The sequence below is a fragment of the Cottoperca gobio genome, chromosome 21 (genome assembly GCF_900634415.1).
Source record: "Cottoperca gobio chromosome 21, fCotGob3.1, whole genome shotgun sequence".
In the NCBI taxonomy this organism is placed as follows: domain Eukaryota; kingdom Metazoa; phylum Chordata; class Actinopteri; order Perciformes; family Bovichtidae; genus Cottoperca; species Cottoperca gobio.
The window spans coordinates 5,182,256-5,201,172 of record NC_041375.1 but is presented as its reverse complement, the minus strand read 5'-3'; the positions used below and the strand labels follow the sequence as shown (position 1 = coordinate 5,201,172).

The 18,917-nt window shown below is 41.5% G+C and overlaps 1 protein-coding gene across 8 annotated transcripts in view; it reads right to left on the bottom strand.

Annotated features, from left to right (window-relative positions):
* Positions 1 to 11,975, bottom strand: part of tns1b (tensin 1b) — a 179,157-nt gene extending 167,182 nt beyond the window's left edge. For 4 of the 8 annotated variants that reach the window (XM_029459537.1, XM_029459541.1, XM_029459545.1 and 1 more), the window contains exon 1: positions 11,780 to 11,974. In XM_029459537.1, coding sequence (XP_029315397.1) covers positions 11,780 to 11,881 — 102 coding nt within the window. In that variant the 5' untranslated portion in view covers positions 11,882 to 11,974. Of the gene's footprint in view, positions 1 to 11,779 lie in introns of all 8 variants that reach the window. The other 4 variants (XM_029459542.1, XM_029459539.1, XM_029459540.1 and 1 more) reach the window with 2 other exon arrangements.
* Between the last annotated feature and the right edge of the window lie 6,942 nt (positions 11,976 to 18,917).

Sequence of the window (18,917 nt, the reverse complement as noted above, 5' to 3'; positions counted from 1 at the left end):
AGTGAAACATGACTGACATTTTCACTTTTAAAGTTTGACAATTTTATGAATTGCAGTAAATCGCTTGTCACACCATGCTCCATCGTTGAGCAGTTTAAAATAAAATTGGGTGATTTGACAAAAATCTTATCACATGCTCTGGCATTGAACAAAAACTGAAGTCAACGTTGTGCTATGAGGAGTTTACTAATTGCATCTTTAGGCACACGTAGAACACGTATACGACTAGTTAGGAAGTATAAATGCCTAACATGAAAATGTTTCTACTAAAATATTATTAATCAAACATCTCTTCCTGCAATTATAAATATACAAAAGCAGTTCAAGACTTTCAATCAAAGCATACATTATTTTTGAATGAGGGCCTTGGCTCTTAGTTTCTATAAGGTCTCCTGTGAATACTAATCTCAGTCTAAAGTTAAGAATGTGGATGGCAGGTGTTAAAGAATTGGCTACAGTAGAGCTTAGTGGTAATATAAGACAATCACACAAAATGACAAAGAGATCCCAGGAATGTGCCACAATAGTGAAAGTGCAGAGAAAGGAATGTATCCAGCGAAGTGATAAGTAACAGTGTTGCAGTGGAAGCAGCTGCTAACTGATAATGCAGCCATTAAAAAGGCTTTCATCTAATACTGTTTAAAGCTCTTTATCTAACTACAGACTGTTGAATCCATTACCGTTATCTCAATGAGAGAAGCATAACCTTTCAGGGCAGATAAAGTTTAGCAGTGAAACATTCCGAGTATGTTTCTTTTATTAACACTGGGATTAAATGTAATTTACAATGCAAATATGTTATGTGAAATAAAGAGCTGTATGTCTTAATGTGTTGAAATGAATACCCATGGAAATATTAGACTCAGAGCTGAGTGGCTACAGTTATTATCAGCCATTGACAACACAATACAATGATGTCGAGGTATTCAGGCTATTTTCAGAGTCATGTCGTGAAGGCTTGCCAAAACAGACAGGCACTCAGAAGGCAAAGAAGTAGCAGATTATGTTCTCAGACTTTCTATGACAACTGTAATGTAAAAAAAAATGAAGTTGGCTTAAAGGGTAAAACCCCTCAATTGAAGTAATCCAATATGCTATTCCTGCAGTCTGGGAAAGTCCATGTAGAACCTAAGAAGCTCTGTGTTACAACCAAAAGCTGTTTTGCTCGATACCCTATTACTGCTGTTATTCAATCCTAACTGCTGCTTCTCTGTGGTGAGTGCTTATAATGCAGATGTTACATACCAAACTACCACTTCTAAAACTGCACAGCTATCTCATTTTAATTCTGATATATTGTACATATTTGTATAATATTTTTACATATTTCTATTGTAATTTTCTGATATTCTATGTTTATGTTATGCACTAATACACCAAAACAAATTCCTTGTACGTGAAAAGCCACTTGGCAATAAACCAGATTTGTATTCTATGTCTCCTGCACATTTAAAAAGAACATCAAACAAACGTGTACAGAGTAAGAACAACTATACTGACAAGCCAACCTATATTAGCTTATTGCAAATACATCTGCGTGTGTATATCAGCAGATAAGTAACAGGATGTTTGTCCAACAAAAAGCAGTGACAAGTTTATTTTTCAACTCTTAAATGTCCCACTAAGTACATACTGTATCTTGGCCACAATTCTAAGGGATCCATGTCAAGATTCTTTATGTCAAAAAATATTGACCAGTTGTTTAAACTCTCAAATATCATTATCAGTATCCGTCTCGAAAATCGAGTATCCGTTAGGCGAAACATGACACGATTATCTATTATCACTTGTGTCGAATATATTTCATTACATTACAGTTCACAACTGTAATCGGTGGTGTAATGTTGTGAGTGATTCCATATTAAAATGCTCTCTTAAAACGATACTCACACGCCCATATGAACGTCGAATAAGTTATTGGGGGCTGTACTCCTGTTCATACTGGCCCTGAAGAGAGCGGTTTCCACTTCCAATGGAAGACATGGAGGATAAAATGTGCAGTCCTCTTTCTGAGCCAAATGAATGAGAACATTCATCCAAAGCTGATGTGAGGGCTTTAGCAGTCTGTTACAAAGTTACACATTATTTAGTACATTTACTGTTACCCACTTGATTTGTCGAACACAGACTGCTGAAACTTCAGATTCGCTTCAAGCCAGATTTTCGACTGCCTTTTTTGCACAGAACATGGAGTTTGGATTTTATGCCCCATCAATTTAACAGCATATTCCTATATCTAAGCATTTGAACAGTTGACACTTGTACCACCTGGTATATACATCGTACCTCAAAACCAGGTGGTATAGACTGAAAGTAGGGTTACAAAGGTTTGATATTTTCCCGCTACGATAACCATCTCAGAAAATATCACGTGTCCTGGTATACAGTGTTACACAATTATTATTGAAAAGTTGACGAGTCGATAAGGAAAGGAGATTCACAGGCGCAGGTGAGATTCTCTGTCCGGTTGCATTTTTGTTCAATACCGTAAATAGGCAGAAGAACATGGTATGATAACCATCAATGTGCCAATTCATGGTATATTCATGGTATACCGTGAAACCAGTTTGACATAAACCCTAATTGAAAGTGAAACAAAAGCTAATCCTGTTTAGGCTAACATTAAATACGTAACAGCTCATGGCTCTTCATCACATTGATGCTACAAACCTGTAAACATAATGCCATTTATAAAGCAGATTTACAGCGATGCTAAATGGACTAATAAACCAGATATACAGAGATAAGTATCTATTTAAAAAAAGACATAACTAAATATGTATACAAATTCTTATCATCTGATGTTACGTATCATTTTATCGCCTTATATACACGAGAGAGTAAAATAGAAATCACTGTATTTTCAGCGTTAGCGTGAACACAGCTTTGGGGGTACCGTAAATAAACTCCCAGTGCGTGTATAGATAGAAATGTGTGGCACGCCGGTGACACTGGTGTAAAATGTCAGTCGCGTGCAACACATGTGCAGAATCGGGTCCAAGAGTGTGATTTAATTAAAGATTCCTTTGCTTGCTGCATAGGACGGGACACACCCGCTCTCATTAACAGGGATCAGGATCAGGAACGTGAAACATGTGCCATGTTTTTTATGGAGGGCTATTGAGTTTCTACTCCTGTTCTACTAATAACAACGGCATGACAAACTTTCTCGAAAGAACAATTAACTGTTGTGTCCCCCTGTGTTGAAAAGTAAAGAGTTATGTTTCTCCAAAAACATTAATAAAGACGTATATTAATATGATCATGATTCCTTGGTAACTGGCCTAAGATTAGTCTGTCTGTATGTTTATCTGACACTTTATGGTTACGATTCATATTACTTATTACGTTTCCTTCTCCCAATCCAGTGAGAAACCACATTCCAGTGCAAATACCTATGAAATTCCTCCACAGCGGAATGTCTCAGTGTACAAACCTATCCTTTAAAAAATCAGTGACTGCGAACTAGCAACAATGATCTGCCTCAGCTTGTTACAAGCATGGGTGCAAAATAGAGAGAGAAAGAGAGAGGGGTCTTTCTTCCTGTGTGTATTCAGAGTAAATGCAGCATGTCAAAGGGGGGATTTATTACGTCCCCAAAGAAAAACATTCTCCCGATGATGAAAACATGATTGGGCGACCTGGGTAGCCCAGCCTAACTTCTGCTCCAAAGTCACAGTAATTACCCTTGGAGCCCTGTGGCATCCGACCTTGGTGAAAAAGACCCCGGGAAAAGACAGGAGCCACAAAGACACATTTTGAGGGGAAAGGGATGCGACCTGGGAGAGCTGAGCTCCCTGTCCATCACTCGGAAGTGTTGTGAATGGCTACAAAGGCCCCCAGAGTGAGACTTTGTGGGATTTTGACGTTGCCAAGAGCAAATGCCACAACGCCTTGCCAAGTATTAGGGAGAAGACAAGAAAATCCCCCCACACGTTGAGAAATATCAACAAAACTGCAGCATAAAGGCCACATTCACGGCTGCACAAAGCCATAGAGGCTGCATGGTAAAGGGCTAGACGGAGTGTATTATGTTGCACTGATGCCACAAGGTCTGAGGCAGAGGTGGAAGTCAGGCCTCTGCTTTACATTCCAAGAAAAGGGGCACACAACCGTGACTCTGGTGGAAAATACAGTTGCCCTGTGGCTTAATCTATCATTCTGACTGTCATTCTGTCCACTGTGCATTGCCAAGTGAATTAAAGACTCTTTAAGAAGCTCAATGAACGCCTTTTGTATCCCATTATCTTCTTGTTCCACGGGCTTTGTGGGCAATGTTACGCATCACCGAATCAGTAATGTCTTGAAAGGCTGTTTGGAAAAGAAATATCCGCTCATCGGATTCACACATCCTTTCACCACCACGCTTTGAAAGTAAAGGCGTTGACTTCCAAAATGGATGAAAAGGCTCAAATCATCAGACGATTCCATGCTAGCTGTTGGCTCAAGCTGAAGGATTCCTTCTCAAATGTTCAATTAAAAACACACATCTACATTCCTGGACAGCATTTTGAATACTCTGATGTTCCATGAACCAATCTATGCATTCAAGATGTTTACACAAATAAACTGAATAATATGCACACGTAATAACTGATAATGGCTGACATTTTTAGATCTGTATGTAGTGAGACTAAAATAAACATGTTTCTTCATTCTCTGCATGTATTGTTTTGTTTTTATTTAGTGATTGCTGTTCACAAGTTTCTCATTAGCTAACTGGATCAAATTATCCAATTACCAGGAGGTTTGTGGGAAGGATGCAGAGAAGCAGAAAAGCATTTTAAAGTGTGTTCAGTCATACTGATAGTTTCTGGTCAGAGCTGGTTCAACCTGCTGGTAGCAGCCTGTGGGAAACGTTTACCACATCAAGACAGATGCACGTAAAGCACAATAACTTCACTCACAAACAGTGTCTTTGATATCTCCCCTTATTATGTGAATCCTCTACATATCATCCACAAGATAAATCCGGTGCAGCATATTGTGCCCAGACTGGCATGTGAGGAATAGGTCTATTTAAAGAAACTTCCTATCAAATTCAGAAATGTCCACAAAAGGTTAAATTCCTGTGTGCATGGGCATTAAAAGGTACAATTACAGGGGTTAACCTTGCTGAGGCATCACAACCCTCTCCTGGGTCAAGCACACACTGGGCACCTTTCCACAGAGGAACACACAGAGAAGGTCTTGTTCTGAAGCCCATGTGCAGGTCAGTGCCGGCAGGTAGGAGTGAAACGATAGGCCTCCCCAGAGACACAGCACAGAGGACACACTGTTTCCCCACTGCTAAAGCATCCACTGGAATGCAATATGGGGCGGCAGGTAACTTTCAGTTCACCGCATACCTTTATCGAAAATCTTCAAATCCCAGGAAAGCCCCCGCCCGCCGTCTGACACTTTGGTGGGAATTCAGAAACAGGGTGGGTAGAGAGTCGGACTTGACAGGCTTCAAACTGAGATGAGGATTAGTTTCTTAGGGAGGGATAGTCGGCGGTGTTACTTATGTTGAGAGTTTGGTCTGCCAGTTACTTGAATCCCATTGACGGCTGGCAAACAGATACCTGTCCCAGATTAGATTTAATATCGCTCGATAGCTTCATGTTTACCATCATGTAAACGTGTATCATTAAGCAAAATTGGACTTCTTGTGTACAGCTTTAAAATACATACAAATCAAGAAATAACACCATTTATGTCTCATTTAAATAAAAAACATTTACTTAAACTACTTATCATTGTAGTTTACATTAAGGATACTGTGCCTGTTCTCATGTAAATATGTGCTAATTTGAGCAAAATAGAATGTTTGTGATGCACTTACAATCTTATTACATAATATCAAATATTTGACAGTGTGATTAATTGAATTGTGCTTCACAGAAGTGAGATATGTGGTAGTTATGATGACCAACCAAATTAAAAGATTTTTTAGGTGAAATATTTTGTAGATACACCCAACAAAAGTAAAGTCTAGAGACTAAAGGTTTGACAGCAACTCACTGATCAGAAACTGAAAGCAGAGACTAATCCTGACTAATTGCATGCTCCAAATGTGTGAAAAATGTTAAAATTATGGAAACCAAGCATTAAGGAATATGTCAATCCAGCAATATTTCTAAATGTGATTAAATAACTAATGTAGGCCTAATGGTGAGGAGTAATATTTAAGTACTGCTGATCCCACTTTGAGTTTAGTGTTTCAGTAATTCGGACCAACCAAACCAAACCAAGGCTGCTTTGTATAGAGCCATAAGTGGTAGCTTCTCCCAGCGCAGGGGCTTAAACAGGCTAACTGTTTACTACCTATCAATGTTAGTGGACCAAACAAGGGTTAGACATCTGGACTTTGATTTAACATGTGGCCAGAAGGAGGCCTCTAAAAGCATAATTGCTCTGTAGGGCCTATCTACTATGTAGACAGACATGGAAGTAGACCATTCTTAGCTAGAACATGATCCATATAAAGCAAGCAGCTCTCTTTCTCTCCTCTCATCATCAAAAATTGCTGAATATTAAAATACAGCTAATGTGTCAGTGCTTTCTAATGATAGACATTTAGCAACATTGAAAGAAATCTGACATTCCCGTCAGCCTCAGCTGTAGTCTACTTTGTTTAGTGCTGATTAGCAAATATTAGCATGCTAACACGCTAAACTAAGATGGTGGACATTGTAAACATGCCTGCTAATCATCAGAACGTTTGCATTGTCACTGCTAGTATGTTACCATGCTGATGTTAGCATTTAGCTCAAAGCAATGCTGTGTCTATTGCTTCACAGAGGGTGTAGACCAGGGGATCTCAAACATGCGGCCCGGGGGCCAAAACCGGCCCGCCAGAGGGTCCAATCCGGTCTTTGCAAAGTGTAAAACTTAGTTGTTTTGATCATAAAGTAAAATACTGTTCTAGATACCTGTGACGAAATGTTTTGTGCCTTTGTAGATACACTGTGATCTGTAAGTTGTAATGCACATGTGTAAATTATAAAATGAGGCATAATATTGTTGAAATTGCACCTTGTTTCCTATAGGCCTATGGCTAACATGTTAGAAAATTATTTCCTGCTCACACAGCAGCAGATATTGCAAGAAGGGCATTGCATGGAGTCACATTTCTCTCCACATGATTAATACAAGTCCAAATTCATCATTTATTTCTGCTGTCTTACTCTGCCAAATATCTGACCTCTAGGGTGTGTTCTGACTGAAGCACCGAGATTACATACAAACTCAATGGAAAGAGAAAAGTGGATTTTCTCTAAATTAGGCACTTCGAATTGTGCTGTAGCCTAACTGAGCAAGTTAACCTATCTATTACCTTATAACTCCATTTCATGTATGCACAGAGAAAATATAAAGAAAGTGTAGAAAAATAACAAAAACAGCCATAGCCTACTTTAGCTATAGCTTACTTATAGCCTACATTATAGCACCAGCTAATGTCTGTATAGTTGCTATGTTGGCTTTTAGACAGCAAAAGCATTCAATGTGTGTTAGTTATGTGAACATTACCATTGAGTTCAAAGTAACAGCACGTCTTTGGATTGTGTTTCATGTGTTGCTACTCATCACTTGACACTGGGAACACTACCAGCTATTCTGAGCTAATGTGCTGGGAGTGGCAGCTCAAGGTCTCATATGGGGTGGTTAGCACAAGCTTTTGGGGTTTAATCATACAGAAGGAGGGAACCAAAACAGTGAACTGAACATGGCTAAAAACTGATTCTCAGCAGATTGGCAGAACTCACAGCATTTTCACATTATGGAGGACCATTTGAGTTGTAATTTAAAGAAATACAAAAAACTAAAACACACACAAATGGAGGTTTGAGTTAAATGAAGAACCCAATCAGAACCAAGACAAATTACTATATGTGAAAACCTACTTGGGAATAAATATGATTATAAGACATTTTTATCAACAATTCTTAATTCAAATTTTTTTATATACATTTTATTTTACATAGGAATGCAAATCAATTGTTTCTGCAAAGGATTTTACAAGGTGTCCCTGACCTTATATACAAGCTTTGCCAGCCCAGTAGTATAATGCATTATCTTCATTTAATGCCATTCAGTCAGATTGTGTTCTGTCTGTCAGACAATGTACTGCCATTATAAAACAATCCTTAGATGCAAAACACATAGTGCACATTCTTCCTGAAGCCTATTCAAGAGCCCCTCATCTGGTTCAAAGTCTTTGTACTTTGGTTTTACATGAGGGTTTTACTTTCTGGTCGATTGTTATCACTCTTCAAAGTTCTGCGCCATGGGCCTCCCTGAGCGCAGCTGACAGGAACAGCCAAAGTCTCTTCTTCTGGGACACAAACCACAAGCATCACCCATACAAAAGGAGCAATTACCCCAGGAAGCTATTTATCTGCACCTATGCGAACCTCCGACACAAACATCAGCATGAAAAAAGAAAAATACTATGCCATTCACAGCATTTGGCAAGGTAAATAAGCATTCAGTACAAGAAGCATTCATGAGTGCTTTCAAGTTAAATCAGTGAACATTTATAGTATTTGGAGATTCTGACAACGTGTACTGTGTCTCAGACTCAGTCGCATACAGAACAGTAATGAACAGCTCACATTTTCTAGCTTCTTCTGAAATGTTACTCATAAGAGATTGTTTGTACTCAGCATCACCGACACTTCACTCGAGTGACTATTTTCAACACTTTAGCAGCCACTTCATTACTTCAACCACAGCTCTGCTGGCTGGACTCAGGGAATTCATTTCCCACAGCTCTCCATGCGCCCACAGCCCTACACTACACGCCTCGGTGCCAGCTGTCTGTCTTTGCCACGGGATGGCTAAGCCTATCCGAGATGTCAAGAAGTGTCTCTTTAGTGTTACTTTGCAGGAGCACAGGAATTACACCAGTTAATATACAATATGTATCCGTGTGGTGGGCATCTGGACCAGTGATGGTATGCAGTTCATATTGGGTAAAGATTGTGGAATAGGTCAGATCAGAACAATTTAAATTATGGTTGGATAAAAAAGGATTAAAGAATATACCTACATGAGACCAATGTTAAAATCCAAAAGGAAAGACATTTAAATATCGATTCTTCTTATCGGTTCCTAAAACTGACAAGTCTTGCCGTGCGTCCTGGATTGCAGATTTTATATCCTCTGTTCCGTCTTTCCTTAACAGCTGTTTGCTGTTGAAACATCCACCTCTCTCTTTTGCTAAGTCAATCACTTGCTCCGCACACACTGATTTGTTAGCGATTCTTTATTCAGTAAATACCCTATCGCCGCGTCTAAGACACGCAGCATATTTTTCAAATTCGTGTTGAAATCCAGTACAGTTAGTTAACGTTAGCTGTTAGAAGCCAGTATCAGAGGTGCCATTGACTTGTATTAAGGTGCTTTCACCCCAAATGGTGGTAGTACAAATTTGAACTTGGCCAAACTTGTTGAAAAAAAGACAACAAGAGTCCAAGCTTAAACACCGACAGGTCCAGGATCGCGATGTCTCCACTTCTTTGTGATTAACGGTGTTAAATAACTAATGGTTTAAAATCAGTCCAAATGAGCACGTTTGGAACAAGATGGGTGGTGTTAATAAAGGGGTACTTGAACTCATCTGACAGGGCTGCAGGGGTACATCATCCAGAAAATGTGGAAAACCCTTACCCCATAAATAAGCACATAAAGGCATGTGGAAAGAGAAATATAGGACTGTGGTTTTAGTGAGCAGCTCCACACACAAAATGTAAAGGGACCTTGAGTAACTCCAGTGCATCACAAAAGGTTGTGTCATATTATGTTCATTCTACCGCATGTCTGATTAAATAAACTGCAGCAAATATTACTACACAATGTCAGTTCATTGGATACAGGTAAACTGAAGCCAGATTAGCTCTGTGTTGTTGTTTTTTTTATCTTCAAAGCTTGGAAGACTTATAGCCTATATCTACAGGAGTGAAATTAACTCTGATGGGTACAGTATGGATTCATATAAACACAAGCCGAGGGCTGATTTTCCCATTATATGGTTTTGGGATGGACAAAGAAATTAGTGCAGGTCACTAACCGTATTCCACATGGCAGAAATTAGAGCCTCTGCCTGCAAATCACAATTATATTTAACAACTAATACAAATATAACAAACCAGCACAAACACACCAGCAAAGGGTAATAGGACAAAAATATTTCCATGACATCAGTACAGGTAGGGTCCCTGCTGATAATCCCTGTGTGTTTTGTTTTGGAGTGCAAGCATGACTGAACTTGGACTTTTCAGAGTTGCACTTGGCAGTCATTATAGTGAATGGTTTATTCATCATTCATTCACTCACAGAAGCAGTGTGAATGCCTAATGTCAAAGTAGGTATTAGAGACACATTATACCAGGATTGATGGCTGTGAACAGGCTGTTTCTTACTTATGTAACAACCACTGGCTATATTCTGCTCTACCATGTGAACTGACTGAAACATTGCTGTCTGTACTGCTTTTAGAAGACTCAGTACTATGGAGCTAAATCCAGGCCAAAGGTTTTGATCATTTGAAAAAATAAAGAATTAAACTGAAAGTTGCAGTTTTGATGTTGAACTTTGAAAAATATATTCAAACTAAAAATAAGTGTATGAAACGTTTTTTCAGGTTGAATAATATTTTGATTCAGTGCCTTCAGGTACCTCAAGTAGTATGGTTCAGTATGGTTCAACACTTTCTATACACCGTGATTGGCAGTAAAACAAACGGCAGTGACAAAGTTCCGTTAAGCAAACTGTCTTAGACCGTACTCGGTACCAATATCAGTATAACAGTAATAAACTATGACAGATTATGCAGTTCAACAGCCACACTTTAGGATTTGACATTTCCCACTTCCGGCGCTTATGCAAAAGGGACACCGCTCTCTCGCTGCCTGTCCATGTTTATATATCCAACCCAAATATTTGTAAAAACACATTATTTTGATGAGCCAGATGTATTATTTGTTGAATCGAAGTTCTATGTGGAAGTGGGAAATGTCAATTCCTAAAGTGTGCATGTCGAACTGCACAATCTGTCATAGTTTATGGCTCTTATACTGATTTTGGTACCGAGTACGGTCTAAGACAGCTTGTTTAACGGAACTTTGTCACTTACAGCCAATCACAGGAATATGGTGTATAGAAAGTGTCATATTTCTCGCAATGCCTACGTTTCCTGAAGGCAACATGATTGAGGAAGGTCCTCAGCCTTCTTTGTTTTGCTCACATTTTCATGCCCCCCACGCCAGATCAGGGCCAAAAGTCTGAAAGTGAAAAAAAGTTCTGAAAGTGAAAAAAAGTTAAGTTCTGAAATTGAAAAACAAATCTGTAAAAAATGTGATGTGTATCTGAAAACATAAAATATGCAATTGAAAAAATAACAAGAACTCAATTCCAGAACTGAATCAAAATAATATTCATCCTGAAAAACTTTCCATACACTTATTTTTAGTTTGAATATATTATTGTATTTTTCAAAGTTTAAGATCAAAACTTGAACTTTTAGTTTCATTTTATTTTTCAAATGATTTAGGCCTGGATGTAGCTCCATACAGTACCTCCTTATTTTGAGTTTGTCAAGTGGAAGCAAAGGTCGAAGGTTCTTATCTGAAAATCCGACATAAAAATAGACAGTTGGGTTATAAAGCATAGTTTTTACAATCAAATAAACATGTCCAACCTGCAGAAACGCGCAGCCCCGTCCGCACAAACACTATTGTCAGCTTTTGACACCCACTCGTGCCTGCACGCACTAGCCACTTTTTAACTAAGTTACCTTTTTCAGGCTGTCTTTCTTCTTTTCCTCCTCCTCATGTTGGTGAACAGGCATTTGCAGAAAGTCCTCTTCACAGCAGATGAAGCTCACTGTGCATCCCATCCGAGCAAACCCAGAGCGCACACACGTCCATTCAAACAAAACTTCACTTGGTTCCCTTTTTTCCTCACGCCCCGGCTGTGGGTACTTTATTGTGACTTTATCCCGCTCGAACAGACGTCGAATCTGTGTAGTCGGTCTGGCATCACTGCGTGGTCAGATGAGCATTTAAAATTAGTTGTTTTTAAGTTTCGCTGAGTCTCCCCCCGCACTTGTTCTCAGCCGTCATGCGCTGACTGACTGCCACACTGAGGTGAAGTGACTTCCCACTGAAGACAGTGTGGAGACTAACAGGTAGCCTGCAGAGCTTTGACATGTGCTGCTCTCTCTCTCTCTCTCTCTCTCTCTCTCTCTCTCTCTCTCTCTCACACACACGCACACACACACACACACACACACACACACACACACGCACACACACACACACACACAAGCACACACACACACACACACACACACACACACACACACACACCCACCTTTAAATGTGTGTTTTCATATGTTTTTCTGATTGGTGGCTCAGGCTCTCTCAAAACTAGAAGTGATGGATTATTTAATAGCCGAAACAAGTAGTTTAACCCAATATGCTCCAATTGAATGATTTGGTCCTATTTTATCATGTGTTTTCAAATCCGTTGGTGTGTCCATTTGGCCTCAGAGTCTACTTGTGGCCTGGACTCATAGATGACCTGCAGTCCCAGCATATTCACCAAACCACTGGACTGAGATCAGTCCGCACAGCACAGAGCAGGACTCCCTGTAGTCTGAGGAGCACTGAAGTTCAAGGACTTTGTTCTTAACATGCGTTTATGCTGCCCCCTGCTGGGTAATCAGTGCAGTAATAATCAATTGTCAATTGTTCAATAGGGGGTCCACGGCACCTAGGGGGTCCGCAGAGGTTCTGCAGGAAGGTTGCGAAATGTTTGGTTGATTAGACAATTTTATTTATTTCTTTATTTCTTTCTTTTTTCCACAAATTTAAATGTCTTTAAATACACATTAACATGAATCCAACATATTGTAGCGAACGGATAAATGGAGGCAGAAGACGATATCTTTCAATCAGCAATTCACACATTCAGTATTAATTGAATAGCTTAGTATTGAATGCACAATAACAAGGTAGCCATGTCTATACATGGCACTAGGCCCAGTTTAATATAAAACACAATGGTATACAATATATATAGTAGGGGGTCCCTGCTCCATCTCTCCATCAGTTTGGGGGTCCTTGGCCTGAAAAACATTGAAGACCCCTGCTCTAGGAGATACATGTTTTATCTTTTCCATAAGATCTGTGTAAGGCACATGCAGTCATGGTCACATTAACCTGTTGAGGGACCCAGAGAAAAAGTTTTGATCACACCCACATGCCGCCCTCTGTGCATGTTGATAAACCTGCAGCCCCCAAGTTCCCTTAAAAAAACGGCACAGTTACCTTTATCCAGATCTTTCAAAATATATTATTAAGGAATAAAGATGAAAATCTTACTATGTAATTTACCGCTGATACAAATTTCATTGGTAAATTGCTAACAGGCTCTGCCATGTATGCTCATATTTTCCCTTATAAGAGAAGAAGAAGATTTTAACCTCTTACAGTGTGGGGGAATTTACCCCAAAATACCTAAAAACGACACCCAAAGTAAATTAAAAGCTGCTCTTCAACCATTTGCACCATATGCATGGTGTTGGTCTCATTCAAAAGATAACTCTCTTATTGTTCTTGCAAACAGAATTACTCCAAGTGCTTCTGGCACTGAATATACGGAACACCGCCTGAAGTTTGTTATTGAAAAAGATGCCTGAAGATGTGGAATAGGAACATAGCATCAAGTATTATCAAGTTCATCTTCAAATTTCAGAACAAAACCACAAAAACTTAACATATTAGACAGATTTTTAACACCAGGCCTTTCCAAGCTGAGCAATTTGGAGATATTATAATATTTATTGATAAAATATTATTTGTATTGCTCACAAATAACTATTACTCATATTCCCTGTTAGTAGTAATGACACAGAGTAAGTGAAGAATAAACACATTTATTGTAATGTTTTTTTTGTGGGTTCTTTTGTATTTTCTTCTGAATGTGAATATAATAAATACAATTTAAAAAAAAACTAAACATTGAAGTAGCATATCTACATGTTCAGAATTTCATTGGCTACACGATACACCAGTCATCGGGAGACTCGGTTGCTATTGGCTCGGTCTGTAAACAAAAGAAGAGGGGCTGGCACTTCTTTATCAATTTGACACTGATTGTCTATTGAAGGCTGTAGATAATGCATGAAAGCTCCGATTGGCTCAAATGAGATGTCAATCGACCAGGCCACGGTCAGGGTCCATGAACACAACACAAGCGGAACGTGTCATCACGTGGTCACGTCATTTAAAATGCACAAGGCAGGTAGAAAACAAAAAACTTGAATTTCAGGGCGCGCGGGGTTCCGTTGGGGGAATATATATGTATGCTGTCGGAGCTGATAAAAAAAAGTTGGATACTTTCCCACGGCACACCTGATGATCTCTCACGGCACAGTGGTTGAAAATCACTGGCTTAGGGGTAAGTTGGCTCAAAGTTATGATTTTGATTTTGAGTGTGCTTGCTAGTTTGAGGAGCTGATACCTCATCAACCCGGCAGTATATCAACCCCAGTTCTTCAGCCACTCGTCGCCAGATTGTCTACTCAGCTACCGTGGTAGTTCGGGTCTCTGGCTCCTTGAATTGTGTATTCAAGTATTATCTTTTGTATGCGTTTTGTGACCCTACTCACATTGTTCTTTTGTGCTACAGTATACCTGCCTGCCTGCTAACCTGCTACCCATTTCACCCTCTTCCTCCACGAGCTGGACTTTCCCCTTCCTCCATCTTCATTCCCTGGAAACCCATCAATAATCCTCCCACCTATAATTCCAAGTCAGTGTCCTGCTTTTGGATCCTACTCCTATTGCACCATAGCGTAATTAACTCTGATGGTACCGTATGGATTTAATAAACACAAGCCGGGGGCTGATTTATAACATTCTAATAATTAAATCAACCCTGCTGTGTGAAGAGTCACATTCCACAGGGCAGAGATTAGAGCCCCTGCCTACAAAGCACTATTATATTCAATAAATTATACAAATCTAACAGCACAGACACGCCAGCAGAGGGTAAGAGTATGACATTATTTCCATGACATCAGAACCCTACTGATGATCCCTGTGAGTTTTGTTTTGGAGTGCAAGCATGTCTGAACTTGGACTTTCACTCACTGCTGGAGGATCCATCCCGGCTGTGGAGCTGGGGGTGGAGCATTTATATGGGTGTGGCAATAACACTTCTTTATTGACTGCACTCATGGTTCCTCGGCTTCCTCTCTCCTCTCTCCTCTCTCACAACCTGGCTCAAAAGGAGGCAACAAGGAGGGAGACCACACAATCCATAACTTTGTTCTAAGGTTTAATTAAGTGAATGACCGCTCTCTTATCTCCTCTTTCCTCTCTCCTATCTCCTCTCACTTCTCTCCTATCGCTCCTCACTTCTCTCTTATCTCCTCTCACCTCTCTCCTATCATCCTCTCACTTCTCTCTTATCTCTTCTCACCTCTCTCTTATCTCCTCTTTCCTCTCTCCTATCTCCTCTCACTTCTCTCCTATCTCCTCTCACCTCTCTCCTCCGTCTCTCCTCTCACTTCCTCTTAGTATCCTCGTCAACCTCTCTCTTATCTCCTTCTCACCTCGCTCTTATCTCCTCTCACCTCTCTCTTATCTACTTCAACTCGCTCTCTATCTCCAGCTCCCTCTCTTAGCTCCTCTCCTCTCACTCTCTCTACTTCCTCTCACCTCTCTCTTATCTCACTCGCACTCTCTTATCTCCTCTCACTCTCTCTTAATCCTCTCTCGCTCTTATATCCTCTCTCTCTCTTATCTCCTCCTCTATCTCTCGCCTCTTATATCCTCTCTCTCTCACCGCTCGTATATCCTCCGCCTCTCACCTCTCGAGCGCGCGCACGGGCCGCGGAGGAAGCGACCGCGCGCGGAGCGCCGCGAACTCCGTTAGCGGAGAGCCGCGAACCGCGCGCGGAGAAGAGCGCCGCGGGAGAGCGCGCGCCGCGCGGAGCGCCGCGCGCGGAGCGCCGCGCGCGGAGCGCCGCGCGGCGTAGCACCGCGCGGAGAGCCGCGCGCCGAGAACCGCGCGGAGCGCCGCGGGCCGCGAGGGAAGATCGCCGAGCACAGCGAGAAGGAGCGCCGCGACCGAGAGAGGAGAGCCGAGCGAAGCGCGCGGAGAGAGCGCCGGGAGCGCACGCGCACCGCGCGCGGAGCGCCTGAGCGCGCCGAGCGCCGCGCGCACGCGCACGCGCGCGGAGCCGACGCGCACCGCGGCGGAGATGCTCGGGCCGCGCGCGAGAGAGCCGCGCGCCGCGCACCGCGCGCGGAGCGACGCGCCGGCGCGAGCGCCCGCGGCGACTCGCGGGATCTCCGCGCGAACAGCGCCAGCGCGGAGCGCCGCGCACCTCCTCGATCGTCTCCCCCGCGCGATATTCCTTCTCTCCGAGCCTCGCGCACCCTCGCGCACTCAGGTCTCGCGGAGCGCGCGTCCTCTCCTGGATCTCCCTCTCCCTCAACTCTCTCTTCGAGTCTCCGCTAGATTCTCCTCCTCTCCTCTCTCTCATCTCTCTCTCTTATTCCTCCTCCTCCTCTTACTCCCTCTCACCTCTCTCTTATCTCTCTCTCTCTCTCTCTATCTCTATCCCCCTCTCACCTCTCTCTTATCTCTCTCTCTTATCTCCTCTCTCCTCTCACTCTCTCCTCTCTCTTATCTCCTCCCCTCTCTCTTATCTCCTCTCTCCTCTCACCTCTCTCTTATCTCTCTCTCCTCTTCTTATCTCCTCTCTCCTCCTCTTATCTCCTCTCACCTCTCTCTTATCTCCTCTCACCTCTCTCTTATCTCCTCTCTCCTAACACAACGAACACTTCATCTTTTAAAATACCAGAAATGAGAAGAAAGACATTAGAACAAGGGATGCGCTTGTGTTGTCACATTTATTTACAGTATATCACGCTAGTTATTATTACTATGTGCATACCAGGTGAGATCAGCTCAAAATGTTCCCAGACAGGGGAAACCTCCTCTTTCTTGCTGGTTCCATCCCAAAAAAAAGAAGCTCGAATAGATTGCAGACAAACGTGCAATAAAGTCCACAAATTTTGAGGGGGATCAATTGCGGTTCGCTCCCCTTATATTTCGAATCGCACGCCAAACACGCGAACCAGTTCCTGAATCAGTCACGTGGTACGGCAGGTTTGCGAGGCTTCGAACATCATCAACATACGTCATCAACACAAGCATTGATACGCGCTCCACAAAAATCTTCCTGGATTACTCGACACACGCTTCGAAGCCTCGACACGGAAAGACACATCACTACATTTAAGTAATTGGGACGTCCTTCAAAATGTCTCGATTGATTTCTAGGTTAGGAGATTGAGGAGAGAGGACAGAGGAGTCGAGGTGGGACATTGGGATGAACACCATGTGTAGCTCTTAACACACAGTAACCCTGGATTAATGGTTGTGAACGAGCTGTAATTAAGCTCAGTGTAAATTCCATCAGGAACCTTCATGCTTCATTCATTCTCAATTATCTCCTTCACTCCGTCAGCTGCTTCTAATCAGCTCGTTATGGGCCTCCACTCGTTTAGTTAGCCAACTAGATTTTACAACAATCTCCAACAGCCAATCATGGTGCAGCTGCCAAACATCCAATCTGTCCTCCTCTCTGCTTCCCTCCTCCACCCTGTTCACCTCCAGTCATCAGATCCAGTGCCCAGGTTGAGCTCATCAGAAGTCCACTCCTCATCAAATCCAGATCTTCAGCTTCTCATGACCTTCGCCCCCAGTTTCTAGACCCCATCAGGGGTTTCCTATTCTACTTATGGTCTCACCTCCCCCTAAAATATATGATGTCACGATGGGGTCTAATCACCAGACTATTCACATCATCTTGTGCACATGTCAATAAAATGTTGTTCACTCAAAAATAAGTCTCTCCTGATTTAACTAGTATTATCAGCAGAAAGTACTACTATCAGAGTATAAGTACTTGCTCTGCAGAAAAAAATGGCCCGTGACTATTTTTGATACTGTTGCATCATTATTTAAGCAGCATTTAGGTGAGTTGGAGCTATAGTTTTAACTTGGCCTACTTTATATAGTTTCATACTGCTGTTCACAGCCAAGGGGTCCGGCCCCTCCAAAGAGTCACAAGCAGAGATGGAAGAATGTTCTTGATGCGTATACAGTGAGTCAATGTCCAACTAGGTTCGCATTTATAGATGCAGAATGCTGACGTTATGTACATAAATGTTTACTGTGATATGCATAAAGTAATCCAGGTTATTTGCTGTTTGACAAAGTTCGAAAACATCCCTGTGGACATGTATCAAACTTTCCCACCTGTCCCAGTCACCTGACTCTCTCATCCACCAGCTCAGCTGTTTACATTTTCCCATGTCAGCCCTGCAGTATAAAACAGGCACATTTCCACTCTTTCCCTGCCAGATTGTTATTGATGCTTATGCCTTTGCTTTCCAGCTTTCCATCTGAACGTGGACCCCAGCCTGAATCTGTTCCTGATCTGTTCCAGTGTTTCCTTGTAATCTGTGACTGGATTGTGAATGAGGTTGGTCAGTTGACCTAAAGGTTGTGTCAATGCTTAGCAGCTTGCAGACTTCTTTAAACAAGTTAGACTCAAAGTCCGCCCTTGATCAGTGTCAGTGAAAATGAGAAAGGGTCAAAGTAAGCAGTGGAAGGATTCACTTTCTAGTAAACAACATGACCCACAAGTTCTATTTTTAGCTGACCAAGGCTTGCCTCTCATGTTTAAACTATATATTTCATTCATGTCACTGAAGTTATTGCAGTTTCACAAATTTAGTGTTTAAAAAAAATCCATTCATGTTACATACAGAGAAAGGAAGAGGTTGTTCTTCAGATTCATCCCAATATCTTTATTTAGGTGCAGCAATGTAAGTTTGAGCAATGAA